At 36.6% G+C, this 25566-nt stretch overlaps 2 protein-coding genes and 1 pseudogene across 3 annotated transcripts in view; all 3 read right to left on the bottom strand.

The window, feature by feature from the left end:
* LOC100478661 (ras-associated and pleckstrin homology domains-containing protein 1) overlaps window positions 1-24301 on the bottom strand; it is an 84092-nt gene extending 59791 nt beyond the window's left edge. Inside the window, exon 1 of one of the 2 annotated variants that reach the window (XM_034654998.1) lies at window positions 23908-24300. The gene's annotated coding sequence lies outside the window, so the exon portion shown is untranslated. Of the gene's footprint in view, window positions 1-23907 lie in introns of both variants that reach the window. The other variant, XM_034654997.1, reaches the window with a different exon arrangement.
* On the bottom strand, window positions 13583-13693 carry LOC117801346 (annotated as a pseudogene).
* LOC100478409 (polyubiquitin) lies at window positions 18698-21531 on the bottom strand. The gene has a single exon (XM_034655032.1). It carries the CDS (start codon window positions 20878-20880, stop codon window positions 20407-20409), a length of 474 nt encoding a protein of 157 aa, XP_034510923.1. The 5' UTR covers window positions 20881-21531; the 3' UTR covers window positions 18698-20406.
* Window positions 24302-25566: the final 1265 nt, after the last annotated feature.

The following is a 25566-nucleotide window of genomic DNA, read 5'->3' on the forward strand; positions in this document are numbered from 1 at the left end:
TAAGAACAAAGTTCCTTTTGTAGGCTTGTGCATGAGGCAAATTTAAAGGAACCTATGGTCTCTGAAGTGTTGAAAGGGGACTCAGAAGGAAGCAATGTACTTGTTATTCCAAGGCTTCACAGGAGCAATCTGAGTAAACTGGCCACCAGGAAACTTGTATGGCCTACTCCTCTGGGAGTGAGCCGACATCTAGAACTAAGTTTTGTAGTTTCTATATGGAACGAAACCTCCCTAATAAACAAGAGAGGTGTACTATTCATGGGCTAGCCATCTTTCCTTACCCAGAGGAAAGAGAAATACTAGGGGAGGCGATTCACCCCTTATGCTAACTCCTTTATTTGTGTTTCAGTTTTTGACAACCCAAGATGTAACTAACACATCCTCTTCATTATCATGTACATTAACCCTAAGGTAACTAAAGATCACATAAGGAAGCATAAACACAAACAAGAACTGTTTTTAACAGTTGACAGAGGTTATAACGTCTAAAGAAAGCTATAAATCAAATCAAAGACAATTTGTTAATTTAATGTTTTATTTATCAAGCACCCCTGGCAAAGGAATTCCTTTCACAGAATAAGGAACCATATTTCTTTCTTTATTTACATTGGATTTTCTTCATTATATTGGATATTGTTAATCTATTAAACCCCAAACAGGAACACCTAATCTGAAGTGAAAAAACCAATCTAAGTTCAATGGTCTACAAAGAACATTCCTAATAAAGAAGTTCTAATGATCAATTTATAATCACTAATTACACAGTATATCACAAACCATAATCTGAAATCATACAGCAAAAAAAAAAAACACCACACACCAATAAACCCAATAAACAAAAACAAATAGTAAGTGTAATATTCTTTTGTTTATATTCCACCTTTTCAAGTTCGAGAACTGTGAGAGAATTAAGTTCTCTTGTTTTAAACCACCCAGTGTGCGGTGAGTTGTTACAGCAGTCCTAGGAAACACGAACAGTCACTATCAGTTATCTGTAGAAATGGAGCTTCCATGACTGGTTCCAAAGATGTTCATCTTGCTTATTCTGCCCCACACTTGGGACCTTTCCTCTATACTACCTACATACCAGTTATCTTTGAAGACAGCTGTTACTGTGCATGTACTCTCCAGCTTCAACTGGATGGAGAGTGCTAGACAGCAGTATAGCCTGTGGCTTAGGAGCCATTTGTACTGTATTTTGAATCATCATTATGAACTCAAGGTTTCGAAGAGACAGAGGAAATACAGGAGGGATAGAAATAAAGATAGATATATGTTTATGTGTGTTTGTACATAGGTCCACTCAAAGGGCCTAGTAGCAATGACACTCCAGTAGCAATTACCATACTTACCACCCAGTTTTTGGTTTCTAAATACATATTCTACCTAAAAAGTAACGAGGGACCCTTGGAGTAATGATTCAAGGATTGGGGCTGGGGAAAAATGAGATCCTAGAATATCTTCTTGTGCCACAAAGTACTCAATAAAGATGGGGGCATTTCATAAGGACATAGAAACCAGTCTGAAGGGGGTCCAGAGAGCCCAATATGGGACAATTTAAGCATCAAAATCAATTATGACAGGAAGAAACGATAATCCATTGACTAAAAAAAGAATCCACAAACCCATACTGATATAAATAAATATATGGGAAAGAAAGCTCTTTCTCAAAGGATCCCAATGAATTAATACAGATGAAATGACAGAAGATCACCCATTTGCAACCATTGTAATAACTGATTCATGTAAGAATCATTGATAGATGCTAAATCTTATGGGTGAAAATTTGATAAGACTATTTACAAATTGTCAAAATATCTCCCCACAAATTACTTGGTGACACAGCCTTAACCAAGTGATAAAATTTAACATCACTAATATTTGGGAAAACTCACATCACATGCTTCCTGAGAAATAATGCACTGAGAAGATACATTATCATTTTGTGGTATTCCTGACAAAATGCATTACCTGAATCAAATCATAAGACATTTTACAAAATAATTGGCCTATGGTTAAAAATTGTGAAGGTCAAGAACACAAAGTCCAAGGATGTGTTCCAGTTTAAAGGAAACCTAAAGAGACATGATGACCAAATGCAATGCTTGATCTTGGACTGGATCCTGGACCCAGAGAAAATATGCAAACATACAGACATAGCTATAAAGGACATTATTGGGACAACTGCCAGAATTTGAGTATGGGCTATGGATTAGATCACAGTATTGTATCGATGTTACATTTCCTGATTTTGCTGATACTACTGTAGTTATGTAAGACAGTATCTTTGCTTTAGGAAACATGCACTGAAGAATTTAGTCATAAAGGGGCAAAATGTCTGCAACTCATTTTCAAATGGCTCAGAAAAAACTATATGTGTGTATGTGAGTGTGTGTAAATACATATAAAGGGAGAGAGGAATAATAATTGGGCAAAAAGTAAACAAGTGAATCTACGTAAAGGGAATGTGGGAATTGTTTGTACTCTTAAAACTTTTCTGTAAGTTTCAAATTATATCAAAATAAATTTAGAAAGAGAGAGGGAGGGAGGGTGGGAGGGGAGATAAAGAAAGTCTGCCCTCAGGAAATTGTAGTTTAGTTAGGAAAACACAGTATGTCAACTAATGCATCATTCAAAATTCAGAAATTAACTTAAAGGAAAAAAAAATACAGGCTGAAAAACATTTTTACCAAATGAAATAATGCAGTTTAAGGTCCCTGAAAAACAACTGCATATTTCTCCAACACATGATTTTTATTATTGTATGCATGTATTACCATTCCTAAATTGCATCTGCCTGGTTTACTCAGTTAACGTTTTTGGCTTATTTTGGTCATCATAAAATTAGTTTTAATGCAAATAAAAGTTTACCACTTTAGAAAAATAACTACTACTCAGGTAATTCTTCACAGAGGCAAAGGCAATCATTTCTAAACTTCAGATGAAAAAATCGAGTAACTGAGTAAAAAAAACCAAAAACTGGTTAATGTCATAGAAGGTCAAGAAGAAATCAGAATTCATTCTAAATCAAAGACTAGTACACTTGACCTGTGAACAACACAGATTGAACTGAGTGGGTCCATTTTTATACAGATTTTTAAGATAAATACAGTACAGCACTATAAATGTATTTTTTCTTCCTTATGATTTTCTTAGTAACATTTTCTTTCCTCTAGCTTACTTTATTTTAAGAATACAGTATATAATACATATGACATACAAAATATGTGTTAGTCAACTGTTTACATAAGTGATAAGGCTTCTTGTCAATAGTAGGCCATTAGTTACGTTCTGTGGAAGTCAAAAGTTACACTCAGACTTTTCACTGCATTAAGGTTGGCACCCCTAGTCCCTGCATTGTTCAAAGGTCAACTGTATTTAATCGAATAAGAAGGCTCAAGCTAAATAAAGACTTCAAGATGGGTTTTTAAGTTGCTTAAGAATTTTGTTATTGGGGCACCTGGGTGGCACAGCGGTTGAGCATCTGCCTTCGGCTCAGGGCGTGATCCCAATGTTACGGGATCGAGCCCCACATCAGGCTCTTCTGCTACGAGCCTGCTTCTTCCTCTCCCACTCCCCCTGCTTGTGTTCCCTCTCTCGCTGGCTGTCTGTATCTCTGCTAAATACATAAATAAAATCTTTAAAAAAAAAAAAGAATTTTGTTATTAAATGTGAAAGCAAATGGAGTAAAACACTTGTACCTTGTATTGTTCATTAACATATTCCCTGACCTCTTGCCCAACATTCAGATGGCAAGTGCCAGAGTTGACCAAATATCCCCTATCCAACAAAGCTGAAATGTCTCCATTGTTTCATCTATCTCATAAACATAAAAATCCTTGGAAAGACACTTATAACACATTGCTGATAGAAGATACATTCAATATAGTTCCCCGTACAATCAACCAATCCATCTAAATAAAAGTCACATCACTAAACTGCAATTACCCCAGAGCAATTCATCAGTGTCAACACCAGAAGGCTCAACTATTTTTCTGTGCCTTTGCCATCTTTCTTATTTTGATGACTACTATCTCGGTTCAGATCCATACTATACTGTCCTCAGATTATTCTAGCAACTTCCTAACTTACCTCTCTTTTTGTAATCCATCACTGTCAAACTAATCTTCCTTAAAAACTTTTCATGCCATGATTCTGCCCAAATACCCACAAGGGTTCCCCATGACATTCTGAATTAAGTACAAACTCTTCACCAAATGATTTCACACCCTCTCTGACATGGCCTCAACCTAAATTTTCAACCTTATTTTCTACCCTTCGAAAAACCTAAACTACTTAGTATTCTCAAAAAACAAGCCATGCTTTCTTAACTTGGTCTTTGTTCATGTTTTCAACCTGACTGCAATACCTCAACCTGTCAAAAGAATGAGAGAATACATTTCTCTCTCTCCCTAAAATCCCACTAAAATGACAGTAAACAATTACAAAAGGGAATAAATTCAAAAGCAATGAAAGCTAGAGATGGCAAAAGCATCCAAAGATCAGAGGTTCTGGCAAATTTCTGGAAGACAGAAACAAGTAGAAACAAGGAGATGAACCAGAGCAGGAGCCATCAAAGCAAGCACTGTCACTCAATATTTATTCAACAAATATACATTAAGCACACACTATGTGCCAAACACTCTTCTAGAAGCTCAGGTTATAGTTACGAAGGTGACAAACAAGGGACCTGTTAAAAATAAACTTAGATTCTAGTCATGGTTGAGAAATACTGAACAACAAAAACAAAAAAATGAGACCCATGACAAATGCGGTGATAATTAAATCAGGGTTGTATGGAAAGTGACAGAGTAGTTTTTTTAGACTGGCTGTACAGAGAAGGCCTCTTTAAGTAGTGATATTTAAACTGAGATACGAGTGACAAGAAGGAATCACACATGCACAGATCAGAGAGAAGAGCATTCCAAGTAGGGGGTACAAGTCTGGTGTGGTAGGGAACAGAAAGAAAAATTAGTCTGATAGGAAGAGAGGGCCAGATCATTCAAGGATTTGTAAACCAAGAAACAGAGTTTGGTTTTTATTCTAAGGAAGCCCTCTTGAGAATAATGAGAAGTCATCCCTCATAAAAGGCTGCAGCAGAAATGGGGAGCATTCTTGGAGTCAGAACACAGACTGGGTAAAGGAATATAAGTGGGAAAAAGAATGCAGGACAAGAGCCAGTACCCCACACTGGCAATCCCAGGGACACTTTGGCATTTGCTTCCGGATTAATGAAACTAGAAAAAACAACTCTCTCGAGTTAACTTAAATGCCTTCAGGAGTCAGGTGACCAATATAAATACCAGTAGTACCCAGATGTAAAACAATAGGGAGTGGTAGGCCCTGAAAACTAGAGGGCACAACCTCAGCTAAAAACACTCAAAGTTTTAAAAAGTTTATTCTAGAATTAGATAATGAAGTTGTACAAACTTGTAAATAAGTTTTAAAAAACTTAATGTTATGTATGTGTATATCTCAATTAAAAAAAAACTAAAGAGAAGTTGAAGCATAACTCTGCTAAACAAAAGAGAGTTAGATGCTATTTCCTCCAAGAGGCCCATGAACTTTGTCCCTCTCTATGGCACTTACAGCAAATCAGCTTTATATTACGTGGTGGTTATTTGTGCACTTGCTTTATCACCCTCCACACCCAACTAGGTTGCAGATTCAGGAGAGAGACCATATGGTTCTCATTTGTTACCCCAGAGAACTACCAAAGAAACATATTCTTTCTTCATCTGAATTTCAACTTTTTTCTGCTAAACATTTCTAAGATGACGCCTGACTCGAACTTAAGATGACATCTAATTTCAGAGTACTCAAAGCTAAAGGTGCACTTCTTAAAAAAAAAAAAAAAGAAAGAAAGAAAAAGTGGCTAATTTATCCAATTCTCAATAAATACTAATTTCAAGGAACCAACACATTTAAAATTAATTTCCTTATGAACAGAGGAATGTTTTAAAAAAAAAATCAAAGAAATTTCTACAATGCACTTTGCTTTTGGCAGAATTTTTGACACTATTTCTATAAGGCTATCTGTTTCTAGGGATAGGATTTGACTAATAGCTGTATTAATAATATGAATCTCCTAAAAAGTAACAAATGAGTAATAGTAAGGGTTCCTGTATAGAACAGAAACCTAACTCAAACTAATTTTAAACAAAGAATCTAATCAAATTCAAAGTATAAGGAAATTTATCAATATATTTATCACATTGTATCTCTTCTCTCAACTTTCTTCACCTCCCTTTCTCTCCTTTCCAAGGTATCATTTCAAAATGCTGTACTCCTGCTTTATTATCTCCATTTCTTTAGATTTTTCTCTTCTCATTCTGTCAATTTTTTTCTCCCCATATGCGTGAGAGAAGCTACTCTCAATTACTAAATTTCACACAATTGCTAAAATAGACTTTTAGAATCAGCCAGAACTCTGAATTCATAAAATTGCTAAAACAGATTTTCAGAATTAGCCAGAATTCTGAATAGAAACTCTTAGGTTGGGGAGAAATCACTTTACTGGTAAATCCCACATACAGCAGTTCTTCCTCCATCTTTGTATATCAGTATTTTATTCTGGCAGGAGTCAGAAATCCAACCAGAGATGGCTCATTATTTCTAACATTAACCAGCCACAAAAGAAATGGATAATATTTAATGGTCAAAAATTGCTTTAGGTGAAAAGATAGGGCGAATAGTTACTGAAATTTTCAGAATGAGTTTGTAGAGTGTTTAAACAACAAATGCTAAAACATCCTCTAAAATTTTAACACAAACTGGTTAATCAGAAAACTCAAGTTGGGGTGCCTGGGTGGCTCAGTTGGTTGAACCTCTGACTTTTGATCTCAGCTCAGGTCTTGATCTCAGGGTTGTGAGTTCAAGCCCTGTGTTGGGCTCTACTTGGAGCCCACTTAAGAAGAAAAAAAAAGAAAACTTAAGCAAATCTTTTCTTTTTATGCCCTATGTTCGAATTAGTAAAGACAGAACCTTCATTATCTTATATTACTGAAAGGGTTCATTAAAGAAAGTCTGCAAGATCTTCCTAGCCCAAGCCATATAAGACTAAACAAGGAGTCAGGAGAAACTGGAAATTCTTATTCTACCACTAACTAACTACAACTTCAGACTAAATCATTTAAATCCTTAGTTCTCATTTTCTTAATATGCAAAAGAAAAGATGGACTAGCAAATCCAAAGGTCTCCCCCAACCACTTCTAAATCATTTTCTGTCTGAAGTTCTATTTCTTTTCTTTTTTTTTTTTTAAAAAGATTTTATTCATTTATGTGACAGAGAGACAGCCAGCGAGAGAGGGAACACAGCAGGGGAGAGGGAGAGGAAGAAGCAGGCTCCCAGCCGAGGAGCCCGATGTGGGACTCGATCCCGGAACCCCGGGATCACGCCCTGAGCCGAAGGCAGTCGCTTTAACGACTGCGCTACCCAGGCGCCCCTGAAGTTCTATTTCTTAATTACTGACTTCAGTCTAAATAGTTTTCGGGAACTCAGTGACTCCATCAAGCATAATAACATTCACATTACAGGGATCTCAGAAGAAGAAGAGAGAAAAGGGGACAGAAAATGTATTTGAAGAAATAACAGCTGAAAACTTCCCAAATCTGGGGAAGGAAACAGATATCCAGGTCCAGGAGACACAAAATTCCTCCCAAAATTCAACCCAAAGAGGTTCACACCAAGACACAGAGTAATTAAAATAGCAAAAAGTAGTGATTAAAAAAAAAAGAAGAAGAATTTTAAAAGCAGCAAGAGAGAAGCAGACAGTGACATACAAGGGGAACCCACATAAGGCTATCAGCTGATTTTTTTTTTTCAGCACAAACTTTGCAAGCCGGAAGAGAGTGACATGATGTACTCAAAGTGGTGAAAGCAAAAACCTGCAACCAAGAATATTCTATCCAGCAAGACTATCGTTCAGAATAGAAGGCGAGATAGAGTTGCCCAAACAAAAGTTAAAGGAATCCACGACCATTAAGCAGCCCTACAAGAAATGTTAAAGGGGACTCTTTGAGTGGAAAACCATAAATAGGAATAAGAAAAGTAGGAAGAACAAAAGCAGTAAAATAAGTATATTCCTAAAAATCATCAAGGGATTCACAAAATAAAGATGTAAAGTATGATACCATATACCTAAATCATGAGGGGGAGAGGAATAAAGAATGGGTTCAAATTTAAATGACCATCAGCTTAATATAGACTGCTACATGCAGAAGATGTTACACACAAAGCTAATACACAAATCAAAAACCAATAATACATAAAGAATAAAGAGAAAGAGATCCAAGTGTATCACTAAAGAAAGCCAACAAACCATGAAAGAGAGCAAGAGAAGGATCAGAGAAAATCTATAGAAACAACCACAAAACAAGTAACAAAATGGCAATAAATACATGTCTATAATTATCTTGAGCATAAATGGACTAAAAGCTCTAATCAAAAGAGACAGGGTGGGTAAAAAACAAGACCTATCTAAGTGCCGCCTACCAGAGACTCATTTCAGACTGAAAGACACTTGCATTTTCAAAGTGAGGGGATGCAGAAACATTTATCATGCAAATGGATGTTAAAAGAAAGCTGGGGTAGCAATACTTATATCAGAAAAATAGACTTTAAAACAAAGACTGGGGCGCCTGGGTGGCACAGCGGTTAAGCGTCTGCCTTTGGCTCAGGGCATGATGCCGGCGTTGTGGCCCCACGTCAGGCTCCTCCGCTATGAGCCTGCTTCTTCCTCTCCCACTCCCCCTGCTTGTGTTCCCTCTCTCGCGCTGTCTCTATCTCTGTCGAATAAATAAATAAAATCTTTAAAAAAAATAAAAAATAAAACAAAGAATAATGAGAACAAAAAGGACACTATATAAACGGGACACTCCAACAGGACGATATAACAACTGTGAATATTTATGCACCCAATATGGGAGTACACAAATACATAAAACAGTTAATCACAGACATAAAGGAAATAATTAACAGTAACAAAATAATAATAGGGGACTTCAACACCCCACTTACATCAATGGACAGATCATCCAAACAGAAAATCAACAAGGAAACAGCTTTGAATGACATCCTGAACCAGATGGATTTAACATTAGAGCAGAAATAAATGATATAGAAACTAAAGAAACAGCAGAACAGATCAATGAAACCAGGAGCTGGTTTTCTGAAAAGATCAACAAAATTGATACACCTCTAGCCAGACTCAAAAAAAAAAAAAAAAAAACCAAAAACAAACAAAAAAAAACAGAGAGAGAGAGAGAGATTGGACCCAAATAAACAAAATAACTAAGAGGAGAAATAACAACCAACTGTACAAACAATTGTAAGAGAATATTAGGAAAATCTATATCCAATAAATTGTACAACTTAGAAGAAATGGATCAATTCTTAGAAACATATAACCTACCAAAACTAAAGCAGGAAGAAATAGAAAATTCCAACAGGCCAATTATGAGTACAGAAATTCATTCAGTAATCAAAAAACTCCCAACAAACCAAAGTCTAGGACCAGACACCCTCAGAGGCAAATTCTAGCAAACATTTAAAGAAGAGTTAATACCTATTCTTCTCAAACTATTCCGAGAACAAGAAGAGGAAAGAAAACTTCCAAATTCATTCTATGAGGGCAGTTTCAACCTGATACCAAAACCAGATAAAAACACCACGGGGGGGGGGGGGNGCGGGGGGGGGGGGGGGGGGGGGGACAAAAAAACAAAAACAAAAAACACTACAGACCAATATCTCTCATGAATACAGATACAAAAATCCTCAAGAAAATATTAGCAAACCGAATCCAACAATACATTTAAAAAAACCACCTGCCACAATCAAGTGGGACTTATTCCCAGGATGCAACGGAGGTTCAATATTTGCAAAAACAATCAAAGTGATACATCTTCATCAATACGAGAAAGGATATAAATCATACGATCATTTAACGGATACAGAAAAAGCATCTGACAAAGTATAACTCCCCTTTATAATAAAAAACCTCTGCAAAGTAGATCTAGAGAGAACACACCTCAACATAATAAAGGCCTTATATGAAAAGCCCACAGCCAACACCACACTCAATGGTGAACTGAGAGCTTTTCCCCTAAGGTCAGAAACAAGACAATGATGCACAGTCTCACCACTTTTATTGAACATATAACTGGATTCCTAGCCGCAGCAATTAGATAACATAAAAGGAAATTAAAAAAAAAAGAAAAAAAGTCATCTAAACTGGTAAGGAAGAAATAAAACTCTTAATATTTGTAGATGACATATAATATATATAGAAAAATCTAGACTCCACCAAAAAACTACTAGAACTGATAAAATAATTCAGTAAAGTTGCAGGATACAAAATCAATGTACAGAAATCTGTTGTATTCCTATACACTAATAACAAAGCAGTAGAAAGTGAAACTAAGAAAACATCCCATTGTAAATGTACTGTACTCTGTACTGTACTCTGAAAATTATAAAACACTGATGAAAGAAATTCAAGACAACACTAAGAAACGGAAAGACATTCCATACATACAGGTTGGGAGAACAAATGTTAAAATGTCTATACTACCCAAAGTAATCTACAGATTTACTGCAATTCCTATCAAAATACAAAAGCAGTTTTCACAGAACTAGAACAAACAATCCTAAAATTTGTATGTAATCACAAAGGACCTCTAATAGCCAAAGCAATCTTGAAAAAGGAAAAAAACTGGAGGTATCACAATCCCAGACTTCAAATTATATTGCAAAGTGGTAGTAATTAAAACATTATGGTACTGGCATAAAAACACATAGATCGATGGAACAGAATAGAAAACCCAGTAATAAACCTACAATCATATGGTCAATTAATTTTCGACAAAGCAGGAAAGAATATCCAATAGGAAAATGACTATCTCTTCAACAAGTGGTGTTGGGAAAACCGAACAGCTACATGCAAAAGAATGAAACTGGACCACTTTCTTACAACATACACAAAAATAAACTCAAAATGGATTAAAGACCTAAATGTGAGACCTGAAACCTGAAAGGAGAGCACAGGCAGTAATTTTTCCGACATCAGCTGTAGCAACATCTTTCTAGATATGTCTCCTCAGGCAAGAGAAATAAAAGCAAAAATAAACTATCGGAACTTCATCAAAATGTAAAGTTTCTGCACAGTGAAGGAAACCATCAACAAAACTAAAACGCAACCTACGGAATGGCAGAAGATACTTGCAAATGACACCTGATAAAGGCCTAGTGTTCAAAATGTATAAGGAACTGATACAACTCAATACCCAAAAAACAATAACCCAATTAAAAATGGGCAGAAGACATGAATAGACATTTCTCCAAAGACAACATCTAGATGGCCAACATACACATGAAAAGATGCTCAACATCACTCATCATCAGGGAAATACAAAAGAAAACTACAATGAGATATCACCTCACACCTGTCAGTATAGCTAAAATAAAAAATACAAGAAACAAGCGTTGGTGAGGATGTGGAGAAAAAGGAACCCTCTTGCACTACTGGTGGGAATACAAACTGGTGCAGCTACTGTAGAAAACAGTACGGAGTTTCCTCAAAAAATTAAAAATAGAACTACCCTATAAACCAGTAATCACACTACTGGGTATTTACCCAAAAAATACAAAACACTAATTCAAAGAGATACATGCACCCTTATATTTATTGCAGCATCATTTATGATAGCCAAACTATCTGGAAGCAGTCTTAATGTCCACAGAATGATGAATGGATAAAGAAGAATGATGAATGGTATATACATACAATGGAATATCATACAGCCATAAAAAGAATGAAATATTGCCATTTGCAACAACATGGATAGAGCTAGCGAGTATAATCTTAAGCAAAATAAGACAGAGAAAGCAAATACCATATGATCTCACTCTACGTGGAATTTAAGTAACAAAACCAACGAGGTGTTCCAAGTGAATTCTTAGGTTAAAAAGTTAGCTTTCCTTTTTGGTTAAAAATAAAGCCAGATTTGGGTTTCTCTAAAATAAAAAAATTTAAAAAAAACCAATTTAGGATAGCTGTTACCTGCATGCTTTTCTCTAAGAGTAAAAAGAACAAAGCTTAATTATTATTTGAGAATATTAACAATTCTAGGTTCAAGCAGAATTAACTACTTATTTGTACTAAAAAAAAAAAAAGTCATTTTCACCTAAGAAGATTACTACTTTTTAACAAGTAATAATACTGTTCATTCAACAAATGCTTTATGAAATACTATCATGAGTTGGGCACTGTGCTGATAAGTTACAGGAAATATAGCAAAGGGTTAAATATGGTTCCTGCCCTCAGGCAATTTTATTAAAATCTCCAACAATAGAACAGAACTTTTATGCCATTTATATTTTTTATTTTAAAATTAATGTACCTACACGTACGTTATAGTATTTTAAATCTGAGATGTTTTCATTTTACACACACACACACAAGGTGGCAGGGGAGGGGGATTAAGACAAATTTTGTAAGAAGGATACATTCAACATTTCCAGAATGAATAATTTTTACTCTTTTGTCATAAGCATTCATCAAATAGCTGTTACAGCCAATACTATTTTTTTTTAAAGACTTTATTTATTTATTTGACAGAGATAGAGACAGCCAGCGAGAGAGGGAACACAAGCAGGGGGAGTGGGAGAGGAAGAAGCAGGCTCCTAGCAGAGGAGCCTGATGTGGGGCTCGATCCCATAACGCCAGGATCATGCCCTGAGCCAAAGGCAGACGCTTAACCGCTGTGCCACCCAGGCGCCCCCCCGATACTATATTTTTACTTGACCATACATGATTACAAAAAATTAAATACGTTCTCCCAAAAAGCTTACTGGAAGTTAAATTAGTCATGGGTTCCATTAACAAATAATCATCTAAATTATCTATAGATGCCATAATGTAGTAGTTAATATATTTTAGGCAATTCTCCAGTATGACACAGTTTTATGGCTAGGACAGCTAATCTATTTTTAGAGAAAATACTTTTACACCACTGTCAATAAACAAAACAACAATGTTGTTACTTAAAACTCCTTAAAAATTTTAGTTTGTAAATGTTGAAAACAGAGCTACCCTAATAGCCCAGCAATTGCACTACTAGGTATTTATCCCAAAGATACAAATGTAGTGATCCAAAGGGGCACCTGTACCCCAATATTAATAACAGCAATATCCACTATAGCCAAACTATGGAAAGAGCCCATATGTCCATCGACAGATGAATGGATAAAAAAGATGTGGTGTGTACACACACACACACACACACACACACACACGATGGAATATTACTCAGCCATCAAAAATGAAATCTTGCCATCTGCAACAACATGGATGGAATTAGGGGGTATTATGCTAAATGAAATAAGTCAATCAGAGAAAGACAGTTATATGATATCACTGATATGTGGAATTTAAGAAACAAAACAGAGGATCATAGGAGAAGGGAGGGAAAAATAAAACAAGATGAAATCTGAGAGGGACACAAACCATAAGAGACTCTTAATTATAGGAAACAAACTGAGGGTTGCTGGGGGGGGCCACGGGGTAACTGGGTGATGGACACTAAGGAGGGCACGTGATCTAATGCACACTGGGTGTTATATAAGACTGATGAATCACTAACTGATAAGAACAGATACAACACTTGATCTTAGCCAAAAGGCTGTGATAAAAAATTCATTTATTTTAAAATGAAGTTCAAAACACGAACAAAGATTGTGAACAAATATGTTCATCAAAGACAAATACTTTTTAAAAAACAAAATGCGGGAAAAATGGGGGGGAGGGCAATTAAATATCCTACAAGAAAAAAACAGTAAATTGGGGGTGTGTCTTATGTCTGTTCTGGGTTATAATGTAGGTGTTGTAAATTATTCATAAAGCATTTAATGCATGGGAAAATGCCAGTGATATAACTTTAAATGAAAGAAGCAAAACTAAATTGTGCATACAATAATGAGCTGTATAAATACACAGACACAAAGATGAGAAAATATACCAAAAATTTAAACTGTGGTCATTTCTGGGTGGTAGGAATATGTTTTATTCTTTTTACATCTCTAAATGTTGCATATTTCCATTATCGTTATTATTGAAAGGGGGGGGGAAAGGCAAAAGCGCAAACTCAAAATCCTCTGGTAAAAACTTATGCCCCAATTAAACTGATAAGATTGTTTTACTTCTGATTCCAAAAGCACTGGACTATGTTAACAAAAACAAGCCTCTTTAAATATTAATATCTGCAACCATACAAGCCAAAAGAATTATTCCAATAACTATATAGCTGTAAATTTCTACTTTAATGTTTCTAAAGTTATAATTAATCTCCTCTATTTCTAGTACTGTCACAGCAAAATATATGAGCCCTTCATCTATGCATTAAGTTTATCATGTGGAAAATCTCCATACCAAATTTTAATTTATATCATAAAAATGAGCATGTGTAAATAACAATTTAGCTGTAAGAAATGACACAAATAGGGCAGCATGCAATGTTCACATAACATATTCCATGGCAACTGAAAAACAGAAAATACTGTTGAGAGAAATTAAAGACTAAATAAATGGGCAAATACACCATGTTAATGGACTGGAAAATGCAATACTGTTACATGTCAATTGTCCCCATATTGAACTAAGTATTCACTAAGTAACTAAGTATTCACTAAGTAACTAAGTATTCACTAAGAAATTATAACCTATATCTGACTGTAAAATTTAGATGGAAAAGCAATGAATTAGAACAGCCAAAAACAATCTGGTGAAAGACCTTGGGTTAAACCAACTGCCTTCAAGACTCACTGTAAGGTTAAGTAATCAAGACAATGTAGTAATCGCCAAAGAACAGAGAATTACATCAATGTAACAGAATGGACAGTCCAAATAGACTCATTTTTATATTGTCAAATGATTTTCAACAAGGATGTCAAAGTACATAAGGAGGAAAGGAAAGTTTGGTTTTGTTTTTCTAGTTTTATTGAGATATAGTTGACAAATTAAAGTACAAAGTATTTTTTAACAGATGATGCTGGAACAGATATAAATACTGGGGGCAGGGGAGCCTTGACTTCTTCATCACAACATAAACAAAAATTAATCCAAAATGGATCACAGGCTGAAATGTAAAGGCTAAAATTATAAAGCTTGTAGGAGAAAACATAAGAAGACACCTTCTGCAAATTTAGTGTAGGCAAAGATTTATCCTGACAGAAAATACTAAACCATAAAAGTAAAAACACTCTGATGAAGTCCAATATAAAAACTTCTGCTCTTTGAAAGGCACCATTAAAAAAATAAACAGGCAAGCCACAGACTAAGAGAAAATATTCACAAATATATCTGATAAAGAACTTGTATTGAGAATATATGAAGACTTGCTACAAATAAAAAATAAAAAAGGTAACCCAATGTTTAAAATAGGCAAAAGACTCGTACTCACTTCCCAAACGTCTAACATGAACCTGGAAAATTGCTCAGCATTACCAGCAATCAGGAAAATGCAAATTAAAACTACAATGAGATACCACCACTACATATGCATTACAGCGGCAAGTACTGTTGTTGAATATATAAAGTGATACAACTTTGGGTAAGTTTGCCAGTTTCTTAAAAAATTAAAAATACACCTGCCCTATATAACCCAGCGTGTCCTTAAAGGTATTTACCAAGAGAAATAAAAACATATATCCATGAAGAGACTTGTACACAAATGTCATAGCAGCTTTATTTGTAAGAGCCAGAAATGGAAGCAGCCCAAATGCTATCAACAGGTGAATGGATAAACAAGCAACAATATGAAACAATCGAAAAATCATTATTCTGCTTGAAAATAAGCCAGATTACAGGAAAAGGGAGAGATAAAGGAGTGGGAGGGACAATGAATGATTCCATATATCAAATTCTAGTTGAGACAATCAACTAACACAAAGTTACAAAAAAGGCAAAATTTACCTGTAGTTGCAGTTGCTTCTAGGATGGGGAGAAGTAGAGACACTGGGGAAAGGTAAAGGGTGGAGTCATGGGAAATGTTCTAATATGTCACTAGAAATATCAGAAAAAAATTCTATCAAAAAAAATTCTGTCTAGTCTATCAAAACAGGTGAATAACTAAACTAAATGTTCAATGGGTACCTTTAATTCACCTTAAATAATTCCCAAAAGCATACTGCAAAATCCAAATTTAAGCTTCTGAAAAAAGCCAGAATTTCAATTGTGGTAGAGAATAAATTTTATTTAGGTCCCACTTTGCTGAAACTTATTTATTTTTCTTCCACGAACATCACCTTCCAATTAGTAAGAGAATGAGAATGTCTTGCCCTGAGTAATTTATTTTTAAAATGACTTCATATAAGATTATACTCTAAGAAACGGAACTTAATCTGAAAGACTCATTTACAATAGCAATTCAGTAAAATTGTACAGTGATTTCCAAAATGGAGGTGATTGTACCCCAGGAGATATGAGTGATGATCTACAGGATATAAAAACATATTAGTAGTTTTTATATTTAATCTGTATTATAATACACATAAGTATTTTAAGTATAACATAATGTAATATGTTATAGAATATATAGGTTTCCTTAACACACAAAATGACACTGGTATCTTCTCTATGGCCACTTGTCAGACAATCACACATCACATAAAGTAACAAAGTATTCTGGTACTAAGCAATTCTAAGTATTCTGAGGAGAAAGTGATAGTATTTGCTAGGTTCTTTTTCCATAATGAAATAAAGAACTTACCTTTTTTGGAAGCTGCTACAAGAGACAGGTGTTCCAGAGAAGATACAGTTTCAACAGTAAATTATTTCCTTATTAGAAACAATATCTTATGGGAGCACCTGGATGGCTCAGTCAGTTAAGCGTTGGACTCTTGATTTTGACTCAGGTCATGATCTGAGTTGTGCAATCAAGCCCCATGTCAGGCTCCATGCTGGGTGTGGAGCCTGCTTGAGATTCTCTCCCTCTGCACACCCCCCCCACATCCCTCTCTTAAAAAAAACAAAAACAAAAACAAAACAATCTTTTATGGAAAAAGTATATTATATAATCCTTCATGAAGCAGCTATTTTGACCTCAACAAAACAAAGCTGGGGACGGGGAAGGAAGGTTTAATTTCAAAAGCAACCACTGAAGCAAAAGAGAAGCTGAAGTAAGAAGAATGCCAAGTGTTACAATATTCTATTGATGTAGTTGAGGAGTGATCATAGCATTTTGTACCAAACAGGTTTATTGGTTGTTTCATGGCAAAGCATTTAAAAAGAGGTGTCAAAAAGTTAAGCATTTGGGGCGCCTGGGTGGCACAGCGGTTAAGCGTCTGCCTTCGGCTCAGGGCGTGATCCCGGCGTTATGGGATCGAGCCACGTCAGGCTCCTCTGCTATGAGCCTGCTTCTTCCTCTCCCACTCCCCTGCTCGTGTACCCTCTCTCGCTGGCTGTCTCTATCTCTGTCAAATAAATAAATAAAATCTTTAAAAAAAAAAAAAGAAAGNACTCCCCTGCTCGTGTACCCTCTCTCGCTGGCTGTCTCTATCTCTGTCAAATAAATAAATAAAATCTTTAAAAAAAAAAAAAAAAAAAAAAAAAAAGTTAAGCATTTATCTTTTACAAAAAGAAGAGTCTAAATTTGCTGACTTTCTGTGGTGACTATTAGTAGTATGTTACCTAGCCATTGCTTTTAACAATAAAACCAAAAAATTAATTGGTACCTTAAAAATAAGTGAGGTATTTTAAAACTTGGTAAAAAATAACTGTATTCCAAAAGAAAACAATGTGTGTCATCTTGAAACACTGTACCTGACACTCTAAAAACAGAGAAACCATTTTTTAATTCTTTAAATGCCTTCCAAACACAGTTTTCTATGGATTTGGAACACATTTATTAAAAATATATAAATACAGGGGTGCCTGAATGGCTCAGTTGGTTAAGTGGCTGCCTTGGGCTCAGGTCATGATCCCAGCGTCCTGGGATAGAGCTCTGCATCATGTTCCCTGCTTCTCCCTCTCCCACTCCCCCTGCTTGTGTTCTCTCTCTCAAATAATAAAATCTTAAAAAATACACACACACACACACACACACGCAAATCCTCGCATTGGTTTGCACAGGAAAAGCAAACCTTACTAGCCAAATCTGCAAAATTGATGGATGGAAATTAAACAATGAGTGTCTCCATTAACAAAGCATAGCCAAATATGCACTTACTCTTTTTGAGTGTATGTCCCTATATGAGCTGCATTTTAGTTAAGACAAACATTAAAATCAAGTACCAAATTAAACAGATTTAAGATTGAGACTTTGGAATTTCTGTATTTCCAAGTAGTAAACCCAAGATTTTTCAAACATAATGTAGCATATTCATTGCTCCTGCTTTAAAAAAATATTTATTTATTTTAAGTATTTAGAGTAAACAAAAAGGTTTTTGAGCCATTACTAACATTTATAAAGTACTCTATTCACAGATAAGGGGATCACTGATTCCCTTCACTAGTCTCTAAGGTCATTTGTTGAGATATAAAATAAGCCAAATAAGCAAAGAAAGAATTATTCTTTATAAATAAAAATAACATTATTAGATTTTAGTGAATGCTTTCAGACATAATACCAACTGTAAATAATTCTTTAAGTAATAGTTTTCATTAAAACCTTTTTATTGAATTTCTATTCTATTTAAGGGACTAAGAGGTATTTCAAATGAAGAAAGGTCCAATACTTCAAAATTCAGGGAGATTTAAGACAGTACACAATTATCTACAACACAAGGCAAATCAAGTAAAGTCTAGAGAAATGAAGAAGAAAGTAATTTTGCTTGGTGTCTAACAACTTCACAAAGGAGGTATATAAAGCTGGCTCTCAAAGGGTAAGGGGGATTCTGACTGGAAAAATTAGGGAGAACAAAGCATGACTGAGAACCATGGATAGAGGCATGTACAAGTTGGGATACATAAAGAATATACTGTATTTTCAAGTCACATTATTAGTTGTTTTGCTGTCCTGACTAAGCTAACCCTTTTCTTCACATATCAAACTTAGTAAGATCCTTTTAAAGGTGCTTTTCTAATTCGTAAGTATTTATTGCCGTTCTACAATATTTGAGCATACTTAATATGTTTACAGTTCTAACTTTCTCCAGATTCACCATTCTTCACTAGGCAGCTTAAATTTTAAGTGTCACATAATGATAAGACATCAATTATGAACCTCCCAACCTGGCTTTTCTTCTCATGTAAAGGGATGGCTTACTTGTCCCTTCTTTTCCAAACCTAATCTCTTCACTTGTTTTGAAATCCCAATACCTTGTGCTTTTTCTTGGATTCTGCTCCCCTGACTACATTCTCTACTGATTCCTTCTATCCCACACTTAAACTGGCATTCTGTTTTGGAGGGGAGAATACCTAGCTGTTTGACTTCTCCATTACATCTAGCTCTGTCTAAAGCAGAGAAACAATGTTTTAATAATTATAAATATTTATTAATATTTTATTAATAGCAAAATATATACTGTTTCAAAAGCCAATTTGTAAATCAAGAATCATTTATTTTAAGACATCTGCCCTAATGTGGTAAATTGTATCTTAAAGTAACAGCAGTAAGAGCATGGGATGAAGCTTTAGAGGTTTAATCTGGGGGTTTTCTAATATTTCCCGAGAAAACTTTCCCAGATGAAATCTTTTTTTTTTTTTTTAAAGATTTTATTTGTCAGAGAAAAAGAGAGAAAGCGCACAAGCAGGGGGAGCTGCAGGCAGAGGGAGAAGCAGGCTCCCTGCTGAGCAAGAAGCCTGATGTGGGACTCGATCCCAGGACCCTGAGATCATGACCTGAGCTGAAAGGAGACGTTTAACCGACTGAGCCAGCCAGGCATCCCCCAGATGAAATCTTTATACCACATCTCAAATACGTAAAACTGAAAAAAGTGCTGCTAATACTATTTTATGTTCAAATATATTAATGTATTACCAACTCAAAGAGACAAATTAAGGATTAAGTATGTCAGTTACAGTCTTTAACAATCTAAGCAATCCATTTATTACTATGAAGTTTTGTTTTGATTTCACCTATATAAGCAGTTCCAAGTAGGTCGTAGCTTTTGTTCTGTTTTGGTAGCCACTTCTGTAGTCTTAGGATATGCTTCAATTAAATTTATTCAAAAATTTTTTAAACTAGGAATTTTTTTCTTTCAAAACTGTCTTGAATGTGTTATGGTTTTCAATGTGTGTGTGTGTGCTTTAACCATGCAACAAAATCTTTATTAACACTTTGAACAGCTACTGAAAAAAACCAGTGATTCAGCTATTACTGAAACTAGTAACTTCTACGCTTAAATTGGGATAAATGGCTGGAGTGCAAAGTAATGCCATCATTGGGCACTGTGAATTAAAGACTTAAGAATTAACAGCCACCCCTCAGATGGAGAACCAGGTGCAGAGTTGACCCTTTCTGGATAATGTAATCAGAAAGACTGATGCCATCTTCCAGCTGCTTGCCTACAAAGATGAGCCTCTGCTGGTCAGGGGGGATGCCTTCTTTATCTTGGATCTTAGCCTTCACATTCCTGATGGTGTTACTGGGTTCCACCTCCAGAGAGATAGTCTTGCTGATCAGGGTCTTCACAAAGATCTGCATACCACCCCTCAGATGCAGGACCCGGTGCAAGGTTGACCCTTCCCGGATATTGAAATCAGAAAGTGTGTGGCAGCCATCTTCCAGTTGCTTGCCTGCAAAGGTGAGCCTTTTCTGTTGTGTGTGGCACACAGTAATGCCCTCTCTATCCTGGATCTTGGCCTTCACATTTTTGGTGGTGTAACTAGGCTCCATCTCCAGGGCGATGGTCTTGACAGTCAAGGTCTTCACGAAGATTTGCATTTTAACCTACTAGCGAATGCAAGGACACTGAATCCAATCATGTGGAGTCACTTCTACACCAACACAGACACCCATCAATGCCAAATGCTTCTGAATTAAAATTTTTTATATATGTACATGAGAGTGCCAAGACCATTCACTGGAGAAAGAACAGTCCTCTCAACAAATGGTGCTGATAAACCGGATACCAACATGTGAAAGGATGAAAGTGGACCCTTACCTAACACCATACATAATATTAACTCAAAATGGGTTAAAGACCTAAACACAAGAGATTAAACTATAAAATTGTTAGAAAAAACCATAGGGGAAAAGCTTCATGACATTGGATTTGGCAACAATTTCTTGGACATGGCACCAAAAGTATAAGCAGCAAAAGAAAAATAAAGTGGACGTCATTAAAATGAAAAACTGCTATACATCAAAAGATACCATCAACAGAATAAAAATGTCTTCCATGGAAATGGGAGAATAAAAAACAGAATAAAAATGTCTCCAATGGAAATGGGAGACAGTATTTATATATCATGGATCTGATATGAACTTAATATCCAGAATATATAAGGAATTCCTACAACTCAACAAGAACAACCCAATTTTAAAAATGGGCCAAGGACTTGAACAGACGTTTCCACCAAAACAACAACCACCACCACCACCAAATGGTCAATAAGCACTTGTAAAGATGCTCAATATCACTAATCATCAGAAAAATGTAAATCAAAACCACCATGATATGCCACTTCACTCATTAGGATGGCTATTATAAAACAAAACAAAATAAAACCCAGAAAACAACAAGTGTTGCTGAAGATGTGGAGAAACTGGAACCCTTGTGCATTGTTACTAGAGTGTAAAATGCTGCAGCTGCTATGGAAAACAGTATGGTGGTTCCTCAAAAATCAAACAGAATTACCGTATGATTCAGCAAGAACACTTCTGGGTATATACTCAAAAGAACTGAACGCAGGGACTCATATAGGTATGTGTATGACAATGTAAGCAGCAATTACTTACAACAGCCAAACGGTGGAAACAGCAAACATCTATCTACAGATGGATAATAAACTGTGATATACACACACAATAGGATATTATTCAGCCTTAAAAAAAGGAATGAAATTCTGATTCATGCTACAACATGATGAACTTTGAAGACATTATGCTAAGTGAAACAAGCCAAAACCAAAGAATATTGCATGATTCCACTTATATAAAGTCTAGTATAGTCCAATTCATAAAAACAGGAAGTAGAAAAGTGATTACCAGAGGACAGTGGGGGAGGCTGCGCAGAGGTATTATTTAATGAGTAATTTCAGTTTGGGATGATGAAAAAGTTCTGAAGATAGTGATGATTGTTGCACAACTTTGTGAATGTACTTAATACCACTGAAATGTACACTTAAAAATAATTAAAATGGTAAATTTCATGTTGTATATTTTACAATAAAAAAAAAACTTGTGTGTGCTATTTATTTCATTATGGTGGCCGTATAAAAAATGTGGTTAAGAGGGTCGCCTGGGTGGCACAGCGGTTAAGCATCTGCCTTCGGCTCAGGGCGTGATCCCGGCGTTATGGGATCAAGCCCCACATCAGGCTCCTCCGCTATGAGCCTGCTTCTTCCTCTCCCACTCCCCCTGCTTGTGTTCTCTCTCTCACTAGCTGTCTCTATCTCTGTCGAATAAATAAATAAAATCTTTAAAAAAAAATGTGGTTAAGAATACAAGCTTAAGAATTATGCTGCCTGGTTTCAAACCCAGCTCTGTCACTTTATAGCTCTGTAATCCGTGCCTGTCTGCTCAGACAGTAACATAACCTACCTCTGGCAAGAATTAAATAAATTTTACATGTAAAGCATTTAAAACAGGGCATGTCATTTAGTAGTCACGTTTAATTATTATAGGCTTAAAATACATTTTTAATGAGACTGAAGTGAAACATCTATAGAACCTTGAGGCTCCTCTTCAAAATTCCAGAGTTCAGTAACATACAAACTGAAAATCAGTGATCTAATCCAAATTTCTCATTTTACAGGTAAAGGAATTGAGAATCCAAGATAAGAGATTTGCCTGAGGTCACATATCTTGTTTTGCTAATATTAATTTTCCCAAGAGTTTGGGATGAACAATACTAATGCTGACACTGAACTACTTCAGAACCAAGACAAAGCCATGAGATTCTACAGAATCTATGAATAGTGTGAAATCATCCACCATGCTAATCTTTATTTTTTGTTAATTTTTTTTGGGGGGGGGGAGAGAGAATCTTTTTTTTTTTTTTTAAGATTTTATTTATTTGACACGGAGACAGCCAGCGTGACAGAGACAAGCAGGGGGGGTTGGGAGAGGAAGAAGCAGGCCCCCAGCAGAGGAGCCCGACGTGGGGCTTGATCCCAGAATGCCGGGATCATGCCCTGAGCCGAAGGCAGATGCCCAACGACTGAGCCACCCAGGCGCCCCGAGAGAGAGAGAGAGAGAGAGAGAGAGAGAGAGAGAGAGAAAAAATCTTAAGCAGGCTCCATGCCCAGCGTGGAGCCCGATCTCACAGCCCTACGATCATGACCTGAGCTGAAATCATGAGTCGGACACATAACTGACTGAGCCACCCAAATGCCCCCTACCATGTTAATCTAACAATACAGTAATTACGTATGGGGTAAAAACCAAAAGACAGCAAAACCAGAAGAAAAGTCATTCTAATCATCCTCAAAGACATGGTTAAAAACACTTCTTCAGAGAATAAAGTGTTAAAATATTAGTAAAAACAAATTATATTGACCCAGAGTTTGAGGCACACTACTCCACTCCTTTTAGTCAGTTACCATCATATAATCTTAATGAGACCTCTGAATCTGAAAAATCAGCTGCTTTTTTCTACCAAATAGAGCTAATATTCACCATGAGAAGACATCTACAAATAATTCTTTATTAAATTCAAACAGAAGAGAGCAGCAGTCCAAATAACACAAAATGTCTAATCAAAAAAAAAATCATGTATTAAAGCTTTGTAGACATTTTGGTACTTACTTGAATAGGGCTAGATCTGGATTCTGGGAAATTCACAACACAAAAAGCAAAATAACAGAGACAATCTTTGAAGGTCAGACTCAACAAAAGCTAAAAAGCTTTTGAGCGTCTCTATTTTGCCCTTCCTCCATTGGTCTTACTCCTCAATTGGGCTCTCAAAGGACAGTACCACCACCTCTGCTTGGAATGTCCTCCCCATCTACATCAGTTGAAACCCTATCCCTCCTCCTCCTCCTTCTTTTTTTTTAATCCCACCCATTCTTGAAGGTTCCACTTATATACCACAGCTTCCATGAATTTCCCCCCTGTGCTCCCAATCTACAATTAATCTCTCCTCTTTGCTCCCCTATTTTGTAACTTTACTTCAACATTTTAATACGTAATGTATTGCATTACAATTACCTACCTTAACTTCTTCCCCCACCTTACCAGCAGGAAAATCCCAAGAGCAGTAGGCTAGGGAAGAAAGGAATCAACATTTGCTAACACCTCAGAACCTGGAAAGGTGCCAGGCATTTTGCATACATTATCTCATTTAATCTGCTTGACAACCACCCGGGGAGGTAAACAGGTGGTGTTATTCCCATTTCACTGATAGAAAAGTACTGTTGAGAGTTAATAGCTTAGCCGTCACACTGCCAGCCAATTCCAGGGTTTAGGGAGCCTCTAGTTTGCCTGGCTTCAAAGAGCTCTTTTCACCACTCCGTGCTGCAGGTCTTGTCCATTCTGTGTCCCCCACTCTAACAGACAGCAGGTATTCCATAAAGATTCGCCGAATTTAATATTCCTATGAGCTCACTACCACCCTTTTAATAACCCGTTCACGCCCTATCCCTAGCCCGTTACCTTTACGGTTCCTATACAGCAGATTTTACATACACACAGGCAGCCTCCACATCTCCGAGAGAAATGCTACAGACACATCACCCTTTTTGGGAGGTGAAGTGAAGAATCTTTCAATTCTCCCAGATTTCCCCAACCGTTCTTCCCACAGAATATAAACCTCCCCCCACACGAGACATTTGATGCGACGCTTATACCCTTCCAAAAAGCTCTTAATTCACACTAAGCAACGTCTTCGTGCTTAGAAGCAGTTAAGGCTTATGCGGTTCCCAGCTCACACTGGGGACACCCTAAGACGCGGTCTGAATAAGAAAACCACAGCTTCCAGACTGTCCTAAAATGAAGGCATCCTAACACGATTACACTGCCTCCCTCTCCTCCTCATTCCCCCCCCCCCATGAATTGCAGTTAGGATTTCCGGCGGGAATGCACACAGACACACCAAGATGAGAGGGGGCTCAAAAGCAAGGGAGCAATTACTTAGCCTGCTTAATTAGAAAGAAGACGCAGAAGGCGCCCCGCATTTCTAGATCTCTGCACTGAATTCATTTATGAAAGGTGGGGGACACCGAATCACTGGTTTCCGCGGCTAATCCGGGAGAGTCCTTTCCTCCTCGCGGTCCCGGGCCACCAGCACCCGGTGCCGGGTCCAAGCCCAACCGCACCCTCCCCAGGCGGTCCTGTATCTCATTGTCTCCCTCCGTCGCTGCCCCCGGGCCGCAAGGGGGGCAGCCCTGGCCCCACCGACCCCTACCTACCCGCCACCGCCTCGCTGGGCGTGGTCCAACGAGCCCGGCCCCGGGGGCAGCGACCCCG

The sequence above is a fragment of the Ailuropoda melanoleuca genome, chromosome 2 (genome assembly GCF_002007445.2).
Source record: "Ailuropoda melanoleuca isolate Jingjing chromosome 2, ASM200744v2, whole genome shotgun sequence".
Taxonomy (NCBI): domain Eukaryota; kingdom Metazoa; phylum Chordata; class Mammalia; order Carnivora; family Ursidae; genus Ailuropoda; species Ailuropoda melanoleuca.

Bases quoted from the DNA above. Each gene is read 5' to 3' on its own strand.
- LOC100478409 (XM_034655032.1), bottom strand. From the start codon at position 20,880: ATGCAAATCTTCGTGAAGACCTTGACTGTCAAGACCATCGCCCTGGAG.